This window comes from Thunnus albacares, chromosome 16 (genome assembly GCF_914725855.1).
Source record: "Thunnus albacares chromosome 16, fThuAlb1.1, whole genome shotgun sequence".
NCBI lineage: Eukaryota > Metazoa > Chordata > Actinopteri > Scombriformes > Scombridae > Thunnus > Thunnus albacares.
The window spans coordinates 29,187,474-29,214,791 of NC_058121.1; the positions used below are offsets into that span (position 1 = coordinate 29,187,474).

At 37.7% G+C, this 27,318-nt stretch overlaps 1 protein-coding gene and 1 long non-coding RNA gene across 2 annotated transcripts; both read right to left on the reverse strand.

Moving 5' to 3' along the window:
* Positions 1-4,053: 4,053 nt before the first annotated feature.
* LOC122999436 (NLR family CARD domain-containing protein 3-like) lies at positions 4,054-15,569 on the reverse strand. Its single transcript, XM_044376367.1, has 8 exons — positions 15,460-15,569; positions 15,045-15,123; positions 14,634-14,862; positions 12,611-14,411; positions 11,469-11,642; positions 11,101-11,274; positions 5,466-5,512; positions 4,054-5,237 (listed from the first exon to the last, which is right to left on the reverse strand). The coding sequence occupies exons 1-8, from the start codon at positions 15,525-15,527 to the stop codon at positions 4,642-4,644; spliced, it is 3,168 nt and encodes a 1,055-aa protein (XP_044232302.1). The 5' UTR covers positions 15,528-15,569; the 3' UTR covers positions 4,054-4,641.
* Positions 15,570-17,607: 2,038 nt separating this feature from the next.
* On the reverse strand, positions 17,608-25,802 carry LOC122999504. Its single transcript, XR_006407745.1, has 4 exons — positions 25,671-25,802; positions 22,734-22,781; positions 17,933-17,980; positions 17,608-17,645 (listed from the first exon to the last, which is right to left on the reverse strand). It is a non-coding gene; the product is annotated as an uncharacterized LOC122999504 (long non-coding RNA).
* Positions 25,803-27,318: the final 1,516 nt, after the last annotated feature.

Below are 27,318 nucleotides of genomic sequence, written 5' to 3' on the forward strand. Positions count from 1 at the left end.
CCTGTCAATTACTGTGTGTAAAACAGTTTTTACTCCGACAGAGGTGTTCAATAAAACTGGATGTTAGCAACACAACATGAATTCACAGGTAAAAGTTTTCACTGATTTTCTTTGAGAGTCCATTGGGATGAATGAATGAACCTCAAAATGTGACGATTTTAAATGCCGATGTGAGCAGGACTTTACGGAGGAAGGATCCAAACTTGTTGCTTACAAACTTTAGTTTTTGAAAATAGCAAGAAGAGCCACATCGTCACTGTGCATCTGCTGCTCCTCCGACTGGACAAATACATCTCTGTTTTCTCTGATTTATTTCTCACTGTGTGTAGAAACAAACTCTCCTCTCTCTGTGTCGCTGAAACCAACACTTTTATTTTTAACCTTTATTTATTCTCTCTTTTGCAGGAACACCCTGATCACACACAGTTACACACATTCACACGGAAAGCTGCCCAGTACAACCACAGTCTGACCTGCTGCCACTGAGCAGCTTCACTGGAGCAGCTGGGGTTGAAGGCCTTGCTCAAGGGCACCTCAGTGATGGTGATGAGGGGGCACAGATTTATCCTGCTATCAACCTTCTGGTCACAAGCTGGCTTCTGTAACCTTTAGGCCACCGCTGCCCCAGCTTACTGTTGATGTTTCTCATGTCGGCTTTAACAACCAGCAGAGTTTCAGACGGTCAGCTGACTTTGTTTATGGAAGAAATGAACAGGACTGATCTGATGAACTGCAGGAACACCAGATAACAATCCTCACTTCCCTCTCTCCTCTGTAGATAAAACCTTTACATATTAGATTTATCCAGAGAAACGTTTGCATGTTGTTGTTTCACCTTCAGTGTTTGTTTAAACAGATTTAACCCTTTACATCCTGTTCATATTCTAACTTTCACAGTTTCTCATAATGAGTCTCTGTACCAAACATCTGAACCACAAATGTATTTTTCACTCATAAACATCTCATCAGTCATTAATAAACTAATAATTAATCTCTAATGAAGCTTTCAGAGAGCAGAGAGAGTTTATTCTTTAGTTGTTCATGGAGAAAAAATTTTCACAAACACACAATATACTGATCTTATGTTTCCTAAAACATGACAGACATCATGGTTTCAAGGAATTTTACTGAATGTGGAGAATGCAACAACATTCTTTGGATAAATACATTCAAAGTTAACCAGGAAAACAGTTTTTTCCATGTTTGTATATTCTGGGTCACTTTCAGAAAAGTCATACAATTTCAGGCTGAAAGAAAAGTTGTTTAGGTTGTTTTTACTGCTCTCGAATGTACAAATGGGTCAAATTTGACAAAATTGGTCTAACGTATGATAAAATACAGTGTTTAGAAGAAAAGAAGGATGGGGTTTTTTTCGAGCATGTTCTGTTTCCTCCCTGTCTCTCTGCAGGATCATGTTTCTGTGTGACTTAAATATCCCTGCTGACTTTGAACGCAGCACCGCGGGGTGAAACCGGATCCAGGAGCCGGGCCTCAGCGCTGCTTTGAAGTGACACCGCTGGGTGTAAATGTCACCGCTGGCCAGAGGTGAAGGCGGGGGCGCCGCCTTAATAATTCAACAGGAAAGACCACCATCACCCACAGACTGAGGTCGGATATGTTAGTCAGCAGAAAGAGGACAAAAGAAACCTGCAGCTTCAGGACAAATTCAACTTTATTGGTGTCACTTTTTAAAAACTTTCTCTAAATTCACATTCTTTAAACAATCTCCTCAATGTGACTCAGCACAGGAACTCAAGACTCTACTGGATGATGATACGATGACTTATGTTTATGTTATAAACATCAATTTCTATCATTTCAACTTTGCTTCTGACAAATCTGGTTTGTTTCTGTCAGTTTGGTGGACGGCTCTAAATACTACAGTTCCCATGAGCCTCAGCTGCTGTTGCCACAGAGAAGAAGTCAGACAGAGCGGTAATGTTTTAAACTGCATCATGCTCCTCATGGTGACTGAATTCATCCAAAGTCGACTTGAACATTTTGAACTGTCCTCTCTACACATACATGGTGTCAACACAAACTCAGCTATACGTCTAATTCTTCTCATTTTGTGTCAGTTTAACAAAGTATAAAACCCAGAAAGAAAGAAAAATGACACACATGTTTAGAAAAGTGTACAAATCCTTAGTGAATATTAGTTAGTTAATATTCTTCTATATGACAATTCAAGGTTGACACAAGATAAATGATATAAGACATCAAAAAACAAACAAACAAACAAACAGACAAAAAACAAACAAAAATACAGGAAACTGTAAAATATATAATAATTCACAAAAAAGTTTTAAAAATCCCCCCAAAAAGCTCTCAAATACCTGTTTTCACCCTGAAATTTAATCATTTTTTATGGTTTTGTGCTCAAAAGGGAGGCGAGTCCTCACAACATGAGTAAAACCAGAAAACACACACACACACACACACACACACACACACACACACACACACACACACACACACACACACACACACACACACATACACATACCTGGATGTCAGCTGGTCTGTGACTCTACCTGGTGGAGACTTTTCCACATTACAGTCTGTTTGATCACATGATGTGAGAAACTGTTTCAGCCACCAGATGTCCTGATAACACCAGGACTGACTCAATCTCCCATCATCCTCTCTGAAGTAAAAGTACATAAGTTCTGTTCCCTCAGATACACTTTTAATGTTTAATTAATTATTCCAACTTTATCTCCTCGTTTTGTTTGTGATTATTTGTGTCTCAAAAGACTTTCTAGTTGCTATTTATGTTTAGAGTATACCGTATAGCAGAGCTGCAATGACTAGTTGATTAATTGATTAGTTGCCAAGGATAAAATTAATCTATTTTGATAAACGATTCATAATTTTTAGTCATTTTTTAAGAAGAAAATGTCCAAATTCTCTGATTCCAGCTTCTTAAATGTGAATTAAGTAAATTATCTTAATAATTCTTCCATCACTGCCCAAATATAATGAGTGGCTACTTACCAACTTAATACTTTTTCTTATACTTTGTACTAAAATTTCACCACCTTCTGTAAAATGTCCTAAAATGTACAGTTACATACCTGCAAATTACTCAGGAAAGTTCCAGGAAATGTATAAAAAGTTAAGAGAACTCTAAATAAAGTTTTTCTGTTGTGATGTGCAGGACTTTGTACTGTATTAACTGGGTTTGGATGATATGTGACATTTAGAAGATATTTTTGCAGATTCGTCACCAGTTATGATTGTGATGTGTGTTGGAGGCAGCAGCATGTTTATATATAACATCTCCATAATCCAGAACTGAGAGGAAAACTGCTTCAACAGCTGTTTACTGCTCAGAGGGAAACTGTTTGTTCCTGTTTCTGTGGCACTAACAAGGAAGTTAGTTTTATGTTTTCATTGAGAAATAATTTCAGATGAATAAGGTTTCAGATGTCGGGAACAAAGCAACATCTGTCCAGCTGTGACTGACTGACAGCCGCTCGGCCTGCAGGTCTCTTCAGGGAGCGTCGGAGTTTTCATCATCAGCTGCAGCTCAGAACCAAACAAACACTGTTTATCTGCATTACAGAGAGCAGAGGAGTGTTTACTATTTACACTCTGTGACCACCAGCTGCTGAGAGGAGGAGGAGGAGGAAGAGGAAGAGGTGAAGTAGGAGGAGGAGGAGGAGGAAGAAAAGGAGGAGGAGGAAGAAAAGGAGGAGGAGGAGAAGGAGGAGGAGAAGGATGAGGAAGAGGTGAAGTAGGAGGAGGAGGATAGAGGAGGAGGAAGAGGAGGAAGAGGTTAAGTAGGAGGGGGGGTAGAGGACGAGGAGCAGGGGGAGGAAGAGGAGGAGAAAGAGAAGGGGGACACAGGAGAGAGGAGGAGGAGGTGGAAGAAGAGGAGAAGGTGAAGGAGGAGGAAGAGGAGTGTTGCTGTTTTGTTGTGAGATCGTGAATTCCCAGAATTCATTCTGTCATAAATGTTCTAATGAGAGAAAAACACAAGTAGTGTAGTAGAAGTAGAAGTAGTATAACATTACACATCCATGTAAAAAACAAGTGATGTTCTCTGAATAAGTAGTGAATGAATATTTTTATTCAAGTGTAAAACAGCCAAAGCTGCCCAGCAAACATGAGCTTACAAGACAATATTTACATCACCTGCAGAGGCAAGAAAAACTAAAGGAAAGCAACCCATACATGTTATTATATACATACATGTCAGACACATTACATCAGATAGAAACATACGTTGATGTTCATGATTTAACACAAACTGAGCTGATGTCAAACAGACTGGGATGTCTGCTGGACATTTTCAGGAAAAACTTCACTTTAAGATCCTGATAAAATGGAATAACTAACAGCCACTAACAGCTACTAGATGCTGCTCCAAGAAAACTTTACTGAAGTCAATCAGAGTCAACACAGTTTTTACACATCAATTCAGCCCAGAGGAGATCATTTCACTACTTCTAATAGAAACAATATTCTGACATTAAAGCACAGTCAGTGATCCAAATGAAACCAGAGTGAAACCTCGTCCACCATCAACATTTAAACACAGGAAGCTGCTGTCACTTCCAGTTTCTGTTGTTCACTGGTGAACAGAGTGAACAGTGATTTCAGCAGCTGTCTTCAGTCAGCAGTGTGACTGTTTGTCTACACAGGAGGAGACTCTTCCTCAGACAGACGACACAGAGACACTGAGGAACCAGACCACAACCAGAACCCAGCACACAGAGGCTGAGTGAATGTGGTGTTGAAGGTGTGGAGGTGGATCAGTGTGTCAGAGGAGACTCTGTAGAAGGACAGAGTGCCAGCAGGACAGTCCACATACACTGCTACTCTGTTAGAGACAGAGGAGGAGGAGGAGGAGGAGGAGGAGGAGGAGGAGGAGGAGGAGGAGGAGGGGATGGATGTTTCTGTCTTATTGTGAATGACAGAGTAACCATCATCATCAGAGCAGATCAGACTCCAGGACTGATCATTATGTCCAAACAAACAGTCAACACTGCCTCCTTTCCTGCTGATTCTTCTGTAAATCACTGATATATCAACTCTTCCTCTCCACTCGACCTCCCAGTAACAGCGACCAGTCAGATCATTTCTACACAGCAGCTGAGGCCACCATTCAAATCTGTCTGGATGAGCAGGATATGACTGATACTCTCTCACATGTGTCACCTTCCTGTTGTTGTCAGACAGTTTGAGTTTTCTGTTTACTGTGTTTGTGTCCAGTGTGAGTTCACAGAAATCTGATGAAGAGAAGAAGAAACAACACAGCAGCAGTTTATCATCTGACACACCTGATGGATTTATTCTCTGTTTAAGTTCTGATCTGTTGTTCATTTCTATAAAGTTTAATGACACATTTTGTCAGTAATGTTTTAATGAATAAAAACCACAAAGACCAACTTTGTATTTAAAGAGAAACTGACTGTGTGCTGTTTAGTTGTCATGAATCAAATTAAATCCACACTTACACTTCTTCAGACCAGGTTTTAACCACTGCTCTCCACCATGGTCCAACCTGGAGGAAGAAACACAGTCAGAATGATTTTCTATCCAACATGAGTCCTAACTGCTGTTCAACATGAAGCAGTGTTCCTCAGTTTGTCAGAGTGACACAGAAACAGGCTGCAACTCATCTGTCTCAACTGTCTGCTGGATTCTTTCACTGAAGTCTGAGAGGAAAAGACGTGAAGAAGAAGATGTGATGTACAAATATGTCCTCAGACATGATGAATCAGAATATTAAATATTGACCTCTGCATGTTGTGCTGAGGATAGAGCCTGTCATGACTTCAATATTAAAGGAGACTTTACTTCAAGGTGAAAATTAAGTTATCAGAGAATAAATGCAGCTATAAGACAGCAAAACATTTTAAAGCAAGTATATAAATCTGCTCATTTGTTAGCTTTAAATATTATAAAGATAATAATAATAATAATAATAATAATAATAATAATAATAATAATAATAATAATATCTAAATAAAACATCAATGACAAGTAATAAAGTTCTTTTAAACATCACTGCATAACTACAGTAACCTCTTAACAGATCAGTCAAACTACAAAATTCAACTTGTAATGTGTCATTTAATCCAACTTGAGGCTCTGAGGGAGTCAAACAGGAAATCTGTGATTTGGGGCTGAATAAATAAAACTGACTTGACTTCAATAATTCAATATCAAGATGAAGACTAAGGCGTAATGTCGGAGTTAGAGAATAAAAGAACCTTTAAGGCTGTTCATTTATTTGATTTGAATATATAATAATTATAATAAAAATAATAGTTGAAAGACACAATAAGAAGTAACAACAACAAGTTAGAAAGTTCTAAATGATACAAGTGAACTTCTTTAGAATGAACAACAAATACATGTTTAATAAAATAATAGATGGACTCTCCACTGATGAGTTCAGGGACACTGTAGGAGGACAACCGCTTGTTCTTTAATTCTGGTAACCAATCTTTGATTCTTAAGGAAAATAAGAGACAGTGGCGCGGGGAAAACTTTTGAGGAAGCCAAGTGAGACAAGAGAGACAGGAAAGACTACGTTGCTGCTTTAACAGCCAGTGTAATGTAACCAGATGAGCTATTAGCACGCCGCTGTCATTTTACACAAAACTGTACCAAATTGTATCACCGACACGCGCCCGCGCACACACACACTCACACTCTCTCTCTCTCACACACACACAGCAACAGCCGACACTTGCGTTTACTGACATGCTCTCTCTCTCTCTCTCTCTCTCTCTCTCTCTCTCTCTCTCTGTCAAACACACAGTCCTAAACATCTTGTCAATTTATGCATGTTCTTATTAATTTATGCCCCCCCCCCCCCCCCCCCCCCCCCCCCACCCAAATGCACAACCGGCCGCTTAATGCACAGTACAGATCCGATAATGGATAAAAGAAGCATTCATTCACAAATTAAATCAGGAGACGTTTAAAGTTTTATTTTTAGGCTACATCATTAAGTATCAGTAGTCTACATGTATCAAACACATGACTTATAAGCCCCGTTGTATGTGCTTGAAATACACAAATACTCTCCATACTTCCTTATCCTTTAAAACTAGACCAAATGTTCATTATACAACATGACCTAAAACACATAACAACCCAGTAACAGACCAGCAGAGGCCATAAACAATCAAAACAAATAGCATCTATTCAGGTAACCTGGCCCTATGAGTGCTGTCCGTGGTGCTGATTTTATATGCGTAAACAACCACAATAAAACTTCAGTCTATTTCCACGGACTGACTAACACATTCAGCTAAACCCAGGCAAGCATGGCACATTAAGCAATATGACCACATCAAAAACTGCACACATAGCTACATGGGCAGTTCAGCCAACAGTAAAGCCATAGAGGGAGAAGGGGGTGTGCATTTCACTCACCCTATTTGAAGAGGAAGGCGATCCCAAGTGCTCTGAAAGTGTAGTGTCAAACTCTGCAAATGTATGTACCAGCTCCACAAAATTGCCCCCGTTTGAGCTGCCAGCGGCCTCATTGTCCTGAATGCTTGTTCTTGGCGCGCAAGGTACAAGGCTGCAACAATGAGTCTCATCAGAATATCCCGGTTCTTCTTCACCTGTTCATTGTGCTTCTTTGTGCTGATGGTTCTCACCGAGTCCAGAGCCTCATCAATCCTGACGCCCAAAAAGCTTCAATTTCACAGCACAATCTATGTGACTCTTTGATTTACCGTGCCTCTCAATTGCCCGTGACAGGTTGGCAAGGTCCATGAATCCTGCAGTGGCCCATGGATTATTCAGTGAGCACGAATCCTTGTCGAAAAGACACGGCCAGCAAAATAACCGCTGAAGTTTAGCGCTACCAGCTAGCCACTCCTTGCGAACATAATTTTCCTCATTGAATGTCTGAATCCCTCCTTTTTTCCTCTCCATACGCAGCTCTAGTTTGGGTGTTGGCCTGCCGTCAGATATAATTTTGAGTTGCTGCTGTAGTGGTAGTTTAGTAAAATTGTTTTTTACTAAAAACTCCAAATCTCCACCCTCCATAACTACACTTGCTAATGTTGCTAACGGTGATATCAAATGGCTAACAGTAATCAATGACGTTGATAACATGCTATGATTTGATTGGTGAGAGGCCAAAGGTTGGCTGGCTTCCCTTGGTATAGTCCTGACTAATCACAGATTGGCAGTGGCATGACGGTAGCCTCATTTGATTGGTTAATCCTTCAATTTTTTTTCACCAAGGGATGCCAATTTCAGTCTGGCCTCTCCACGGACATGACATTAGTCTACAGTAGAAGTGCAATATAGTGTTTCACCACACATTCACCACATAACATTTAGAGGGGCGCTGTTTCACTCATTGTAAAATACTCAATGAGAAATGGGGAAGAGATGACAACAACAGCACAGAATAACCAAAACTGTTAAACAAAGTGTTTTTATTGAAATGACAACTGCAGTCTAAAAAAGCAGGGGAAGCCTGACTTCCTTTGGCTTCTGGGAGAAAACCCCACTGATAAGAGACAGACTCTCTGGATTCCTAAGTTTGTAAGAGCGGACCCTCGGCCTGCAGAACTGACCTTTGTAACCCTCCAAGTGGGGGTTCGATCAGTGATGCTCAACAGACTCAGGAAGACCTCCAAGAAACCATTTCGATAAATTGAATTACGACACAAACTAAAAGCATGAAATGACCCTAAAGGCCACTTGGACCAGAGGAAAACAACTCCCACCTTATAGATGGAAGACAGGCTCTTATCAACAAAGCCATAAACTGATCCACATTCCTGAGGACTTCGTGAAGCCCCCTTTGCAAATCTGAGGCAAACCTGAAATTCATGTAAATTAAATGTCTAATCATTATGCAACTTATATCATGTTATTTGTTGTATAAATACAAGAAGAATGGTATAACGTTCATATATGTATGACTATCTACTAAAGAGATATAAGACTTCAGGTAAGACTACAGGTAACAATACTGCCCTCTATTGACAAGAGTTAAATTTCCTTATGTGAAGAGTTAATGAATGTTTAATAACCATGTATTTGTACTTTAAGTGTTTAACTTGTGATCTATTAACCTCATAGACAATCATATTTTAATAGTTAAATTAGACGAGTAGTTTGGCTCAAAGATTGAAGTTTCTAAAATAATAGGAATGTAAAGATAATATTTGAAGGATTTGAGTTTAAAGTTTTCTTTTATTGTTAAACAATAGTCACATTGAATGTTTTTATATTATGAAGTAAGAGTTGTGTCAACTTATATTTAAATATGTTTCTGAAAGTAATCTAATCACATAAGTGTTGCAGAACTTTATTTCCTTTCACTTTAGTATTAAACTTTATTTCTGTAGATGGTTTAAGATGTGTAGATAGTTTGAGAAAGTTGAACTAATGAAGGTTGTATGCTTAGACATCATGAAGTGTTAATATGAAGGTTAATGTTTGTTATTAAAAGAACTGACTTATCATGAATTGCATAAACTACTCAGCTGTTTCTTTAATGGTTTTACAAATATGATACAAGCTGACAGGACCATTATTAATCAGAAATATCATGAATGCTTGGACATTATGACAGGAATGTGTTTACAGCTTAATGTGAAATAATAGGCAACAGTGACTTGAAGTGTGAGTTTTTGCGTGTAAAAACTCAGAATTAGATTTTCCCAAATTCCTTTACTTCAGGAGACGCAGGCTGCAGACCACCAGCCACACCTAAAGCCCCTAGTACAAAGAAATTGAATATTCATCAATAGTTCGGCGCGAACCCCTTTAGAACATCCCTAAAACTCCTCCCATCTTATTCTAACTTATAAAAACAGCCTCAAAGAGATTCCTCTTTGAGCTGGCCTCCAAGAACTCAAGAAAATTCTTAAGACATCTCTTTTATTTGTTTTTCAATCAAATGTTTCCGAATTTAATCTTTTATCGCAACAAGTTAATTTGTTTTATTAGTAAAATTAAGTCTCGTATTTCCATGTATAGTAATTTAATTTGAAGTTAAAATAACAGTATTTTATTTTGAAGTAGAGGCCGCTGAAGACTTGAGCGTAGTCAGACTAAACATTATTTGACACTTAACTCAAGTTACTACAAGCCAAATAGAGCCTGAATGTAAGCTCCCAACGAAGAAGAAGAAGAAGAAAAAGAAAAAGAAGAAAAAGAAGAAGAACGCTTGAAACTGAACCTGCTCTCTGAGAGCAATATTGAAAACCAGAAGTGAAGCCGGCCTAAAGACTCTTTCAGAGCAGCCTGAAACAGCTCGATTCTTTACCGGCATTCAACGCCTCTGCATCCACTGAGATGCGCCACAGCCCACAGCTGATCCGGGCTCTTCCACTGCAACACCGCTGGTGATGCTGCACCAACAACTCAGGACCTGCCAAGATGACGCCTCTACCACGACGACACACCTCAACAGTAAGGCATAACATGGCTTTGTGATCAAGGGTTGATGTCGAATAACGTTAAAATGAAGGAATTTATTTAGAGAAGTTGAATTAGCTTTTCCCCTCAGCATTCCCCGGTACAACACGTTAAGCCTCGAGTCACACACTTCGAGCCACTCTTGCTAAATAATTTTCTTTATTAATTTTTATCATTCTCAGGCTTATTTATTTTACTTTCTTTTTATTTATTATGTTCTGTATATTATCTGTATATATTATATTATCTATGCTTTATCATGTATCCTCAAGACGTTTAGCTATTAATAAATGTCTTCACTTATCCTAAAAGTGTTTGGTTGTTTCTTTGAGCTGCAGTAAACAGAGGTCACTGTTTGGGACAAGAACTTACGACTGTAAGACTGATTCACTGATTAAACTGAACAAGAGTTAGTGCTTCCTCCTGGCACTAATAAATCCTAACCAAAAAGGAGGTGGTGCCCTAATGACGAGGTAATTCATTAATAAAGTATTAACGCTCCTACAACACCATGAGAACATGACAGTTTAACAAAAGAATAACTTTATGTCGACTTACTAGCTTTTTCCAGAGGTTTCACTCACATTACATGACCTTCAAACTATTACATCCATGATCAAGAATGAACTTTTATGTTCAGCATAAAAGTTCTTTACCTGAGAGTGTCCACCTGTCTGTCCATACCTGAGAGTGTCCAGTCTCCAGTGTGGATCCTTCAGTCCAGCAGACAGAAGTTTCTCTCCTGACTTTCCTGGATGATTGTAGCTCACATCCAGCTCTCTCAGATGGGAGGGGTTAGAGTTCAGAGCTGAGGCCAGAGAAGCACAGCCTTCCTCTGTGACCAGACATCCTGACAGACTTGAAATATAAAAAGATTGATAACACAATGTTTTTTAATCATAAGTACCAGAGTCCTACAGATGTTGTGCAGAATAATTGACATTGATCTGAATATAAAGCAGCATGTAAATAATCAACTGTTAAAATCTCTCTCCGAGTCAGCTTTATTCTCATTGTTCAAGATAACAAAATTATAGATGCTGTATCCTGACCTGAGAGTTTCCAGTGTACAGTGTGGACTCTCCAGTCCAGCAGACAACAGCTTGACTCCTGAATTTTGCAAGTTGTTGTTACTCAGGTCAAGCTCTCTCAGACTAGAGAACTGGGAGCTGAGAACTGAGGACAGAGCTGCACAGCTTCTCTCTGAGAGGTTACAGCCACTCAGCCTGAAGAAGAATTAGTGATTAACATAAAAAAGAAATGTTACTTCCATAAAATATTAAAAGTTTGTTGATATTTTTGGCTGGACCTGCCATGGACCAGCCCTATAACCCAGAATGTCCATCACTGACTCACTGACTGAGTGATGAAGTAGCAGTCACATGTCACTCTCAGCGCAGCCCCAAAATAAGTTTTTAAAACACACATTTACCAAGCACCTCACATGGAGGCTCTGACACTGACAGGAGCACAAACCCGTGGATACAAACAAATGCAGTAAATCCATTTTACCAGCCTGCACTGCAGCTAGCAGCTAATTAGCATGCCTAGCATTGTTAGCATAGCTGTGTTGTGCTGTGTGTGTGTGTAGCCTATAGACTGTATAAAAATAAGTTGTTGCAGTGATGTTTATAGTTTGACAGCACTGTGCTGGGTAGGTGACAGGTGTGTTTACAATGTTTTTGTGCTCTGAAAGACGTCACAGTGGAAGTCACAAGATGATAGACTGTTAGCTTAGCATGCTAATCTTACATTAACATATGAATAAGACCATATGTTTACAGACATCCGAAGATTGAAACAGATGAAAGTGAAATAAAAATAATTAGAATAGTTACAACTGATGTTAAAATAAGTTATCTTTCAAATGAAACATCCCAAGATATGAGTGGAAAGTAATGTTCTTACAACTGCATTTATACCTTTTTTTTTACTCAAATGTAGCTTAACCATGTCATGTGATGCTACTTCAGTACACTTTAACAACAAATATTACTGGGACCACCACAGAAAATTGCAGGTGGACATTTAATATCCAGGAATTCACATTATAGACACTACCACTGACTATGACTGTAAAAACATTGGCCACAGTTTCACACATTGACCATACACAGTCCATCCATATACTAGGACTAGTCTTGTTTATAATCAAATAGTGTATAACTACTTTTCTAGTCATCCATCCACTTACAGAGCTTTATTTGAAGCTTTGACCACTGGCAGCAGCCTCAGAAGAGCCTCCTCTGAAGCAGAGTATTTCTTCAGGTCAAACACGTCCAGATCTTTCTCTGATGACAGTAAGATGAAGACCAGAGCTGACCACTGAGCAGGAGACAGTTTATCTGTGGAGAGACTTCCTGATGTCAGGTACTGTTGGATCTCCTCCACTAGAGAACAATCATTCAGCTCATTCAGACAGTGGAACAGATTGATGCTTCTCTCTGCAGACAGATTCTCACTGATCTTCTTCTTGATGTACTCGACTGTTTTCTGACTGGTCTGTGAGCTACTTCCTGTCTGTGTCAGCAGACCTCGTAGGAGAGTCTGATTGGTCTGCAGTGAAAGACCCAGGAGGAAGCGGAGGAACAAGTCCAAGTGTCCGTTTGGACTCTGTAAGGCCTCATCCACAGCTTTCTGGTAGAAAGGTGTATCCACAGATTCTTGTTTAGTTTCAGACTTCTGGGATGTTGTTTGTTCTTCTGCCAGCAGATTGACTCCAGAGTTGATGAATGTCAGATGGACGTGAAGAGCAGCCAGAAACTCCTGAACACTCAGATGGATGAAGCAGAACACCTTGTCCTGGTACAGCCCTCTCTCCTCTTTAAAGACCTGTGTGAACACTCCTGAGTACACTGAGGCTGCTCTGATATCGATGCCACATGCTGTCAGGTCTGATTCATAGAAGATCAGGTTGCCTTTCTGCAGCTGCTCAAAAGCCAGTTTTCCTAGAGACTCAATCATCTTCCTGCTCTCTGGATTCCAGTGTGGATCTGTCTCAGCTCCTCCATCATACTTGACGTTCTTCAGTTTCAACTGAACCACCAGGAAGTGGATGTACATGTCAGTCAGGGTTATGGGTAGCTTCCCTCCCTCTCTGCTTTTCAACACATCCTCCAGAACTGTAGCAGTGATCCAGCAGACGACTGGGATGTGACACATGATATGGAGGCTTTGTGATGCCTTGATGTGGGAGATGATTGTGCTGGCCTGCTTCTCATCTCTGAATCTCTTCCTGAAGTACTCCCCCTTCTGTGGGTCAGTGAACCCTCTGACCTCTGTCACCATGCCGACACACTCAGGAGGGATCTGATTGGCTGCTGCAGGTCGTGTGGTTATCCAGAGGCGAGCAGAGGGAAGCAGTTTCCCCCTGATGAGGTTTGTCAGCAGCACATCCACTGAGGTGGACTCTGTAACATCAGTCAGGATCTCATTGTTGTGGAAGTCCAGAGGAAGTCGACACTCATCCAGACCGTCAAAGATGAACACAACCTGGAAGTCTTCAAACCTGCAGATTCCTGCTTCTTTGGTTTCAGTAAAGAAGTGATGAACAAGTTCCACCAAGCTGTACTTTTTCTCTCTCAGCACATTCAGCTCTCTGAAAGTGAATGGAAATGTGAACTGTATGTTCTGGTTGGCTTTGTCTTCAGCCCAGTCCAGAGTGAACTTCTGTGTTAAGACTGTTTTCCCAATGCCAGCCACTCCCTTTGTCATCACTGTTCTGATTGGTTCATCTCGTCCAGGTGAGGCTTTAAAGATGTCTTCTTGTCTGATTGTTGTTTCTGGTCTGTCTGGTTTTCTGGATGCTGTTTCAATCTGTCTGACCTCGTGTTCCTGATTGACCTCTGCAGTCCCTCCCTCTGTGATGTAGAGCTCTGTGTAGATCTGATTCAGAAGGGTTGGGTTTCCAGCTTTAGCAATCCCCTCAAACAGACACTGGAACTTCTCCTTCAGGTTAGACTTGAGTTTATATCGACACTCTGGAGCACGAGTTCCTGAATGAACAAACAAATGAAATCGATCAGATGATTCTACAGTAAATTGGTAGAATGTAAACATTAAACTGCAGATGTTTATATTTTCCTCCATTATGAAATCTATTCAGCTCATCAGTTGAGGACAAACAGTTTCTTTTTTTTCAGAGTTTGAAATATAAACCTCTCCCATGTTGCCTCCATTTCCTCTCCATCATGTTAAATCTGTTAAAATCCTCTTACTGCTCTGCAGACAGTCAGCCAGCTCCTCCTGCTTCATTCTCCTCAGGAAGTGCAGTGTGATCTTCAGAAATGCCTCTCTACTGCTCCTCCTCTGCTCTTCCTCCTCACCGTCCAACGCCTCCTCATCCTCACTCTGACTCTCTAAGCATTCTGGGTAATCTGGACTCAAAACCTTCTGCATCTTCTTCATCTCGTTCTTCACAAAACTGACAATGTTCTCCTCCAGCAGCTTGAACAGAATAAAATGTAAATTTAACTGGTAGAAGTCAACATCAGATCATCTGTGACAGACTGAAAACCTGCTGGTCTACAGAATGCAGCATGGAGACTGTTAGGACCAGAATGGTAGTTTAGTATTTAGTCTGTGGCTGTTGTAGTTAGCAGTAGTAGCTGTGTTTTACATTTACACACCATAAATATGGAGTCCAGGTGTGTTTGATGCTGCTGGACAGACTGACCACTGAGAACCTCTGAGCTCTGCTGATGAACTCTGTGAAGAAAAGATGAAGTCTTGGAATAAATAATGACATCAGTGTTAAAGGTGTTGTGTTCTATCACAGTGAATCCACATAAAACACTCGGCTGTTCTGTCTTACCTCTGATCATTTGTCTCTATAAAGACTTTGCACCCCTGTTTTAAAAACTGTTATACAGATAAAGTTTGTGGTTTTTGAAAATGTATGTAGGAGGAATTTTTGTGTTTGTATTTATGAGGACACTGTGTAAAAACAGTATTAGTCACTAAGGTCAAGAATAAATCTCCACAATCAATCAAACTTATTAGGAGAGCAAGATATTAACAGACACAAACATTTTACAGTCTGACCTCTGATCAGTAGACTGATGTCCATGTCTGAAGTCAATAGGTCGATCCACAGACCAGTCGCTCTTCATGGACACACAGCTGGGTTCAGTGTAGCTTTGTCTTTTCTGATGGATCCTGATGGAAACAAAACACTGATAAATGCACATGTTCAATATAATTCTTCTCAGACAAAGAATGTGTTACTGTCAACATGTTAATAACAAAGACTTCATACTTCTTCTGTGGTAAATATTCTAAATGCAATGTTTATAGGAGCTTCAGCTGATAAAATAAAATGTATATATATATATATATGTGTGTGTGTGTGTGTGTGTGTGTGTGTGTGTATACATATATATATATATATATATTCTTTGTGTTTTCCAGTACAACCATCTGATATCATGTGATTGAAGTTTTGTACTTTATTCACATGATGACACCTGAGCAGCTATTTTTCACTGATGAAGGACATGGGATACAATAGAAAGTTCTGGGATTAACTAAATTGGTAGTCCTTGTGTTAAGAATATTTACCACAGATATACTGTATGTCACCACGGTCAAGAATTAATCTTTACATCAATGATATGTCTTCTGCAGTTGATAAAATAAAATGTCTTGTTCAAAACTAGGCAATACTAAAAAGAAAAAAAGATGTTGACAGTGAGAAACATGCATTTAAGGATGACTGGACTGAAAAACACAAGTTCATTTTGCCTGAGGGAAATATGAGACCATTGTGCTTGAATTGCAATCAAACAGTGTCCATATTGAAGAGTGGGAATGCAAAATGCCACCATGACACCAAACATGCCTGTTTTGAACATATCTATCACAAAAATTAAGAAAGAATATGTGTGTATATGTATATATATATATATATCTATATATATATATATATATATATATATACATATATATATATATATATATATATATATATATATATATATATATAGTAACCGGCTACTTCATTAGGAACATCTGTGCAATCTGATGTAATCCAATACAACAGCTCTGCCATAAATTCTACTTTATGTTTATTATTGAGGTTGTAGTGGGTGTTGATGTACTGGAGTGCATTACATTGAATGGTGTTCCTAATATTTTGTCTACTTCATTATCATACATGAGGGGGGAAAAATATTAGGAACACTTTTCAATAAAATGCTCTCCAGTGCACCATCAACCACCATGACATCAATAATAAACATAAAGTAGAATTTATGGCAGAGCTGTTGTATTGGATTAATGAAGTAGCCGGTTAGTATATCTATCTATCTATCTATCTATCTATCTATCTATCTATCTATCTATCTATCTATCTATCTATCTATCTATCTATCTATCTTTCTATCTATCTATCCATCCATCCATCTATCTCTCTCTATCTATAAATATATATATATATATATGTGTGTGTGTGTGTATGTGTATATATATATATATATATATATAATTAATCTCTACATCGATGATATGTCGTCTTAGGACAGCTGGATAATAACAGAAAACATTTTACAGTCTGACCTCTGATCAGCAGACTGATGTCCATGTCTGAAGTCAATAGGTCGATCCACAGACCAGTCACTCTTCATGGACACACAGCTGGGTTCAGTGTAGCTTTGTCTCCTCTGATGGATCCTGATGGAAACAAAACACTGATAAATGTACATGTTCAATATAATTCTTCTCAGACAAACAATGTGTTATTGTCAACATGTTAATAACAAAGACTTCATACTTCTTCTGTGGTAAATATTCTAAATGCAATGTCTGTAGCAGCTGCAGTTGATAAAATAAAATGTCTTGTTCAAAACTAGCTGATACTAAAAAGAAAAAAAGATGTTGACAGTGAAAAACATGCATTTAAGGATGACTGGACTGAAAAACACGAGTTCATTTTGCCTGAGGGAAATATGAGACCATTGTGCTTGAATTGCAATCAAACAGTGACCATAATGAAGAGTGGGAACGCAAAATGCCACCACAACACTGTTCTGTTCTTCAACACAACACACACAGAGCTTTGAGTGTGAATAATGATGGTGCAGTGATGTGAGTGGAGAACAGTGATGGACAGTTAGAGATCCTCATCTCACCTCTGAGCTTTGGTCTGGCTGTCATGTTCCCCACACAGAGAGCTTTTAGAGGGAGGGACTCCCTCCTCTCTGTCCTCACACTGATCCATAGCAGAGAAACACCTTCACACAAACACAACAACAAGCTGCACATCACAGAGCCACACTGCTGTCTATCACACTGTCATTCTTTATTCTACCACTAGATGGAGCCAAAGTCAGTAATTACTTCAAGATTTCCACTGTGGATACATGTTGAAGAAACTGCATTAACTATATTCCTTTTTATACAGTTGTATTTTTGTCCACTCAAGACTCATATGCAGCAAGTTATAGTTCACTTCTGTTTAAAAACTGATGACATGATATATTTTTATTCAGCTGTGTGGCAGAAAGAAGAAAATACTCACCAGGTGAATTCAGATCCACATCTGGTCACAGAGTCGTTCTACCTTCACCTGTAGAGGAAACACAGAGAGAAGCTGCAGCTGATTCACCTTCATCAGTCCTTCATCATCAATCTGAGGATGCTGTCACTCTCTCATAACTTCACAGTCAAAGTCCAAAACCATAAAGATGATATTAAACCAGTGAACCTTGCAGCAGAGTTCAGCTCCAAACACACAGGAGGAACCTGCCAAGACTCTCTGTGAGGACATTAAACAATCTCACAGTGCCGCAGTATTCTGATTTACCTGGAAACTGATGTTCATCTGTCCACAAACTAATGTCATTGTTGTCTGTCTAATGTAAACAGAACCCTAAAGGAGGATAGGATATGGATTGTAGGATATGTAACATATGTTGTATGTGGAGGAGTCGGGGACTGTTTGATAACATCATTATTTTATCTCTTTATGATTATCATTAATGTGTCTTAATGTTTTAAGAGACTAAATCCAACAATGAATCAGTGTTATTATCTGTGTTCTCACAGTCTGATGGAACTGATGTCTTTCTGCTTCACTGGTGTTCAGAACTATTAAACTAAAATTACTGTCAGACTACCTTTGTTCCATGACTTAGAGATAAGAGAGGATGTTGTATTGCAAGAGCATGAACATGTATGTATTCTTTGTTCTTTTATTTGTTATAGTCACGTCATATTTTGCCCTTTAGCTAGTGTTGGATAATAAGGAAGTTAGCTCAGAAGATTATATGGTTGAATTATCAGAACTTTGAACCTTGATGTTGCACATCATCTACAGTAAAAAAAAATGAACCATTGAGATAACGAGATTGAACATGTAAAATCTGTCAAACTAAAAAGTTTTATTTGCTGCTGCAGCTCTCAGCCTGGTTAAATGACTAAATATCATGAATGAAAAGATGATTTAAACAATATTGTGACTAAAAAACATTGTCAGAGGTCTCTCACCGTAACATATTTTATGGCTTTTTATTGCAGTTAATCACTAACCAGGTTACCGATAAAACATTCAAACTGCTTCTGCTGGGTGGTGACCAGCGACTGTCCTTCACTAACTGAATGAAACTGTTATAAAGTTATAATAACTGTAATAACGTTGATGGTGACCCTTCATACAGCCATAAAACTCTGATAATGAAATTAATGGAACACACAATTCCTGGCTTCAAGAAAAGGTTTTTAAAAAAACAAACTTAAAACAGTTTGAAACAGTTTGAGTTTATTTTATCTGAAATATGTTGTTAAATTACTTTGTACAGTACATTCAGTGTTCAGTTGAAAGCTAATAAAAATAATATATATCTATTACTACACATAGTACATGTTCATATTCATGTAACTCTTCATCAAACTAGTAGTCTGAGCTGGAGTGGTGAAGAGTGGAACAGCGGGAGGTAAAGAGATAATATTCACATTGATGTACATTATTATCTCTTATGTTGTAACTGACCAAAAAAAATAGCGACCCAAAAATACAACAGTCCTCTAATTAATCCAACCTTTGTGAATGTGAATTTGTTGACAATGTTGACATTTTTTAGGTTCATAGTGTTGATGTACTGGACTGTATTTTATTGTGCAGGTGTTTCTAATATTATTTTCCTCTATATTCTTACATAAAATAGGCAGAGAAGAAGTAACATGTAACTGACAGCAGGAAGTTTTTAAGGTCTGTTGATTCACAAACAGTCTCAACTCTCTTTATTAATCTTTAACCTGAAGTGTTCTTTAAGGAAATCTGATAACAGAACAGCAGCTCTGAACTTTGGAACGAAGAATCTGGAACAAAAGTCAAATATTAACAGACAGTTTGAATCTTTATCAGTTGGATCATGAAGTCTGATGTTTGACTTTTACTCCAACAAGGAAATAAAAAGTGTTGAGATGCATTAATGCAGTCTGTTGTATCTCTGTGATATGTGCAAAACAGACAAAAAAAGCTGTTCTTCTGTTCTTCATTATTATGATTCATTATTATAACATCTGTGTCCTCAGACACACTGGAGACAAACATTAAACTCTGTTTAACCAGTAAAACCATTGAAATGAAAAACCTCTTTTTAAGAGTCCTGGCTGAGAGCGGCAGCAACAACGATGATTACAGACAAACAACATAAAACACATAACACATAAATATATCATGTCTCATAAATACATCACAATAATAGAGTGAAAACACTGCAGTACAGTCATATAAAATATTACATCCTGAAGAAAACAACCCAGCAGCTGTCTGGATAAAACTAACTGAAATAAAATGAAAAAAATCAATCAGAAACAGCGACTCAATGAGACACATTTGGACACACATCTGAAACATCAACAGATGTCAAGTTTTGTGATTTTTAAATCAAGTTACAGAAGATTCATACACATAAAAGCTCTTTTACATAATTCAGTGCCAACTTTGGGAACCATTAATAAATATGAGTCCTGGGAACAAAGAGCAGCTGTTTACACACTTTTGTTGTATGAACTTAAATAAATAATGTGGCTGTAACCCAAGAATGACTTTATAGAGGTTAAAGAGGAGCAGCCAACCCAGTGACATGGAGCTCCATGATATACAGTATCCAAGTGTGAGCAGATGACTTCTTATGGATTTTCCCCTCTTTTTGTTTATCTGTGACTTTATAATATTGCTGAATAGGGGGCTCAATACTACTTTATCTATGACTGAGACCTTTTCTTTTTGTTTCCATGGATATGAAAGAATCCAAGTTATTGTAATAGATAGCTTCTTCTCTTTTGCCTTTGTCCATTTAGTTTAGGTAGATTAACAGACTGGAATAATAAAGGCAAAACTTAAATGTTGTAGCCACATTAGTTAGTTCTTGTTTTTCTCCATTTCTCCAGCCTCATGAGACAGGAGCAGTGAGAGCTGTTAATAAATTGTAAGATATATATTCTGGGAATTCAGGTTTAATTCCTTTCTCTGGCAAAGTGTCTCCCCTCAGTTTCATGGACCTAATAGGACTTCTAGGGGGTAACAGGGGGAGGGAGGGAGAAGAGGGTTTCCATCATTCAAGGGTACATTTTTGGGGTATTTGTGTTTTTTGTTTATGTGGCTGTTGAGTGTCCAGAATTGTCCAGCTTCAATCTTCTATATTACTGTTGTCATGTTCCCACATATTGTCTGCATTGGTTTGTATTATTAGTTAGATTATGAAATTGTTTTTTCACTGGCTCATTCGGCTTCCTTTTGACTGAAATGAGTAATTGTCAGCAGTAACATCAAATGTTTAAATCACATAATCAAACGTTAAAATTATGAAATGAAAGAGAGATGCCAAATAGTATTCCTGTAAGAGACTCATTTGTCAGCTCTCAAACATGTTAAATTACGCAGAAAGAAGAAATTAAGGCTTATTCAATCATTTATAATTCTTGTAAAAGTTGTCAAGATATTAAAATAATTTACATCTATGTTATCTTCTATTTGTGATAATCTGGACTTTAATCCAGGGTTTAGGTCTCCAATCTCATGATATTCTCTGAATTACAGCAAAGGTTTAATTGACCTAAAGGAGCATTTCTTTGGATATTTGCAAATTCATCATTTTATCAATACAAAAACCATTATCTGATACACTGAAATTCAGTGCTATAGCATCATTTTTATTGGATCAAATTAGCCCTAATCATTTTATTTCTGTTTTTTAAACATTGTTGTACTCTGTGAACTCACTCTGTATGGACAATATTCAGTCCAAATGGGAGAAGGAATTGGACCATGTATACATAGAGGATGACTGGAAAGAAGCTGTGGAACAATTTCACTTGCAATAGATTGAATATTGCAATTCAATAGAAAATACAGGTTATAAATAACCCCAGTTATCCAAAATAAAATGGATTGTAATCTATCACCTCTATGTGTTAAATGTCAGAAAGAACCAGGCTGCTTTTTGTGGAGTCTACCTCCTAAAAGTGTGTCACTTCCTTTTTTTTTGAAACATAAACTACTTGATAAACTGCAACTTTTGGCAAAAGAAATGTTGAAATGGATTAAGGACATTCCTCCTGCTGCCATGATGTGGTATGGAGAAGTTTTAATGTGTTTCTGCAGGAAAAAACTAATTCTGTAGTGAAAGGAAATGTTCAGGAGTTCATAAACTTGTGGAGGCCTTTCTTAGTGTGCATTTCAAAGGAAAAATTAAGAGGAAAAGTAAAACAATCATTGTAAAACTGCTGAAGGTGATCTGCTTTTCTGTTGCTCCCCCTGAAACAACTAGCAGGACCACAGTTACTAACGTTTTCCTGTCGTTTTGATTCACTTGTTAGATGATGGGAGCACCGACCCTCTTCCCCACCAAACCCTCATGAAAACAGACAGAGAGGATGATGATAATATAATATAGGAAAAAACTGCCTTTAAGAAAGAGGGAGACTCTACTAGCAGCCTATCAGAAAAGAAAACTGCTCTCAGGACAGAGGGAGAGAGGAAGACAATGTGCAGCAATCTGCTCGTCTCAGTATTCAGATCCTTAAAGTAACAATGCTGCAGTATAGAAATAGTTTTGCTTGTGTTATATTATGTTACATGTATTACTATTGCTTCCTTATATACTGCTGGGTAGTTTAATCTATAATGTTGCATCATATTTTATCAGTTCATACCATGTGCTTAAGAAACTGCATTAACTATATTCCTTTTTATACAGTTGTATTTTTGTCCACTAGAGACTCATATGCAGCAAGTTATAGTTCACTTCTGTTTAAAAACTGATGACATGATATATTTTTATTCAGCTGTGTGGCAGAAAGAAGAAAATACTCACCAGGTGAATTCAGATCCACATCTGGTCACAGAGTCGTTCTACCTTCACCTGTAGAGGAAACACAGAGAGAAGCTGCAGCTGATTCTCCTTCATCAATCCTTCATCATCAATCTGAGGACGCTGTCACTCTCTCATAACTTCACAGTCAAAGTCCAAAACCATAAAGATGATATTAAACCAGTGAACCTTGCAGCAGAGTTCAGCTCCAAACACACAGGAGGAACCTGCCAAGACTCTCTGTGAGGACATTAAACAATCTCACAGTGCCGCAGTATTCTGATTTACCTGGAAACTGATGTTCATCTGTCCACAAACTAATGTCATTGTTGTCTGTCTGATGTAAAGAGAACCCTAAAGGAGGATAGGATATGGATTGTAGGATATGTAACATTTGTTATATGTGGAGGAGTCGGGGACTGTTTGATAACATCATTATTTTATCTCTTTATGATTATCATTAATGTGTCTTAATGTTTTAAGAGACTAAATCCAACAATGAATCAGTGTTATTATCTGTGTTCTCACAGTCTGATGGAACTGATGTCTTTCTGCTTCACTGCTGTTCAGAACTATTAAACTAAAACTACTGTCACAACTAAACTAAACCATAAACACTGAACCTAGAAACTGAGCATGCTCAGTGACGTCTGCAGAGATATAAAGTCACAGGTTTATTACCTTTGTTCATTTGAATGAATATAATTTGGATGTTGTTTGGTATTTTACACATCAGGCTGTTACACAAACACGACTTGTTATCAGGATGAAGAAAATGTTGGTTGTTTTCTCTTCATCATAGAAATATCTCGTACTGTCTTTATGTTTAAATGCACCTGATAGTTATCACTTTCAATCACAGATCAGATTAGATTCTGTTTTATTGATTGTTAAATATAAAGTGTATAAAACTGTTTCTGGACATTTTGGTAACCAGGGAGAGACGTCCCCTGCTGCCCCCGAAGGGATTGATCAGTTTGTTAATTGATTTTATAATGATTTTATTATTCTTTATTAATTTAAATCTAAATCTGTTCAACTTGTGTTCTGTGTGATCAACATCATCTGTATATTTTTACCTTTACATGCACACTACTGCCTGTTGTGTCTGATTTTAATCATGTCCAGGATATGATGTGTGTCATAACCAGGTTATTGATCTCTGTATGATTCTAACATTATCCAGGTTATTGATTAACTGATTCCTCCACATCGGAGACAGTCTCTGTTTTTTCTCTACAGTCGCAGGTATCTGACCACACCTGTCTGACCTTGTTTTACGATCCAATATTTATCTTATTTTTCCTTCATTATACAACTTACTGTGCACAATCATTAAAACAGTATAGATGTTTTACAGCTGAGTGCTTGAGCATTAAAAGAATATATAACTATAATTGTATATTGTGTACAGTGTCCTGTAGTATTTTCTATAATCTCCACAGGATGTCAGTGTTAATCTGTTTACACAGGATTTAGACAGATACTCGTTAATCTCAGCATTCATGAAGTACTGAAGTTTTCCACCAACCAATATTATGATGTTTGCTTAGAACAATAACCTGGTTCTCATTCATGATTCTGACATAATGAGGTTGTTTATTAAGTATCAGCCAGAAGTTTCTGCCTTTAGTCTCCTCTCAGTATATCAGCTGTTTACTGCAGTGAGCATCAATGACTGACTTTAAAAGTAGACTGAGCGTCTGGCATTAATTATAAAATTATAAAATTAATTAAAAAATTCTAAAATATTTCCTCCTTTTCTTCGTATTTGGTGCCCTTCCAGCTGGTAGCCACCTAGCTTGTCTGTACCTAAAAACAGCCGTGACTGTACGTGTCACACTCAGGGTCATGACAGGTTTCCAACAATCATTTACTGAATAAAGATAAATATCACTGCAGACAATAGTTGTCCGTTATATTTATGATTTCTTCTTAATCTTATCTTTCATGTTTTGTCTTTTATCCAGTGTTGGATAATAAGGAAGTTAGTTCAGAGGATTATATTGTTGAATTAACAGAACCTTGAACCTTGATGTTGCATTGTCATCATCATCATCATCATCATCATCTGAAACTTCTCTAACGATGAAATTAAAGGAACATGTAACTCCTGACTTCAAGAAAAGGTTTTACAAAAACAAACTTAAAACAGTTTGAAACAGTTTGAGTTCATTTTATGTAAAATCTGTCAGTAAATAATCACATCACTTTGTACAGTCAGTCAGTGTTGTGTTGAAAGCTGATAAAACTGTTTATTGATCAGATTGGTTTGCTATCAAAGCTTTGCTAGCTAGCAATACTGTTGCTAATGTAATTATAGCAGATTTTTACTGTTTTAAGATCAATAAATTAATTAACAGCAAAGCATTTATTACTTTTAATGACCAAAACTAAGCTCTAACTCGCATGTTTCTATCATTTTATTTAGTTTATGTATGTAAAAATCAATGTTATTGTACCTTTAACCCTTTAACAGCCTGTGACAGTTGTGTTCTGTACTATATATTTGGGGAAGGTGTTCTATTTCAAAATGACTGTAAATTCACGACAGTAATGACCAAACAGATGATCTACTGATGCACATATTACATGTTCTTATTCACGTAAAACTAGAGGTCTGAGCTGGATATTATTATTAATATGATGCTCCTCCATATTCTTATGTAAAATATGCAGAGAAAATAATCTAGTTAGATAAATAACAGACCGCCACAGTTGAGCCTCAACATGAACCACAGCATTTAACAAACAAACATCTGAAGAAATTGAATTTCAGCTTCAACAAAACGAAGCTTTTCTTATTTCTTCTGGAGTTTTGTTCATTCCACCAATGCAGCCAACAAATCAACATAACTCATCACTATAACATTCTACTATAACTCTACTGTTATCAGATCATTTTAACACAAACATGATGAAAACTGTTGGTTACGTTACCTTTAGATGCTGAAAATCATCTGAATGAAGCTGATGAGTGAAGATGAAATTAATCAGCAGCTTCAACAGGAAACCAACCAGAAGAAGAACAAACATGTAACTGACAGCAGGAAGATTTTAAGGTCTGTTGATTCTCAAACAGTCTCAACTCTCTGTATTAATCTTTAACCTGAAGTGTCTTTAAGGAAATCTGATCACAGAACAGCAGCTCTGAACTTTGGAACAAAGAGTCTGGAACAAAAGTTGAATATTAACAGACAGTATAAATCTTTATCAGTTGGATCATAAAGTCTGATGTTTGTCTTTTATTCCAACAAGGAAATAAAAAGTGTTGAGATGCATTAATGCAGTCTGTTGTATCTCTGTGATATGTGCAAAACAGACAAATAAATTGTTCTTTCTGTTCTTCATTATTATGATTCATTATTATAACATCTGTGTCCTCAGACACACTGGAGACAAACATTAAACTCTGTTTAACCAGGAAAACCTCATTGAAATCAGGGCCAGCACAATGCATAAGCAAAGTAGGCGAACAAAGCCTGTTTGGGTCGCCCATGGCCACCAGAGGGACTCCAAGAGCGCTTGAAATGTCCCACAAGAGGGTGAGACAGATTTAAGCATCACTGGGTGATGGACATTAAAATGGCAGCTTGAAAGACTTATGAAAATACCTCTGTGAGCTTGATGTCCCCAACCAGAGGCATTTACAAGTGAAACATCCTCTCTTCTGAGTTTGAGGGTCATAGGTTAAAGCCTATACATGCTGCTCCACATGTGTTATTGTTTTGTTAATATAACACATAAAGCAGTGAAATAAGCTGCAGTAACACGGAGAAGAATAAGAACAAAATGAACGAGTCAGGGAAGCAAATTGTCAAATCCGGGCAGCACCCAAGGTAACCTGAGGAAGATACAGCAGCTCGCTGTTATTAGCTTGCTAAGTTAGTTACAAGCAGTGTTGGAAGAAGTATTCAGATCCTTTTCTCAGGTAGAACAAACAATACAACAATGTAAAAACACTCCAGTACATGTAAAAGTCATGCTTTTAAAATCTCACTCAAGTACAGAAGTATTGTCAGCAAAATCAAGTATTAAAAGTAAAAATACTCTGAAATATAGTTGAATGTTTGCTCTTAATGTTATCATTACTGTTGCATGAACATGTAAGAAGCATTCTATTACAAAGTGAGCTGATTTTAACTACATTATGTACTGTTGGGTAACTTCATCTGTGATAATATTTAATAAATTGATCCTATGTTTTAGATGTAAAATATTGATCTGTAAAATCCTTAGTTATTTAAACTGGGAAATAAATTTAGTGAAGTAAAAGGTTCAATAATTCCCTCTAAAACGTGGCACAGATATAAAGCAGCAGAAAATTAAAATACTCAAGTAAAGTACAAGTACCTCTAAATTGTATCTCAGTACAGTACTTGTGTAAGTGTACAAAAATAAGATCCAACTCAAAGCTAATATTCATTTTCTCTTGTCTTGCAGGCTACCTGGACTATAATGTGTCAAAATCTCAGATAACCCAAGAAATCCAAAGAAGAAGACCACCTCAATGGTTTTAAATCTTAAAATTTAAGAAACCGTAGAAGGGTACAAACATGCCAGGCTGACACTGGTATGATGTAAGCAA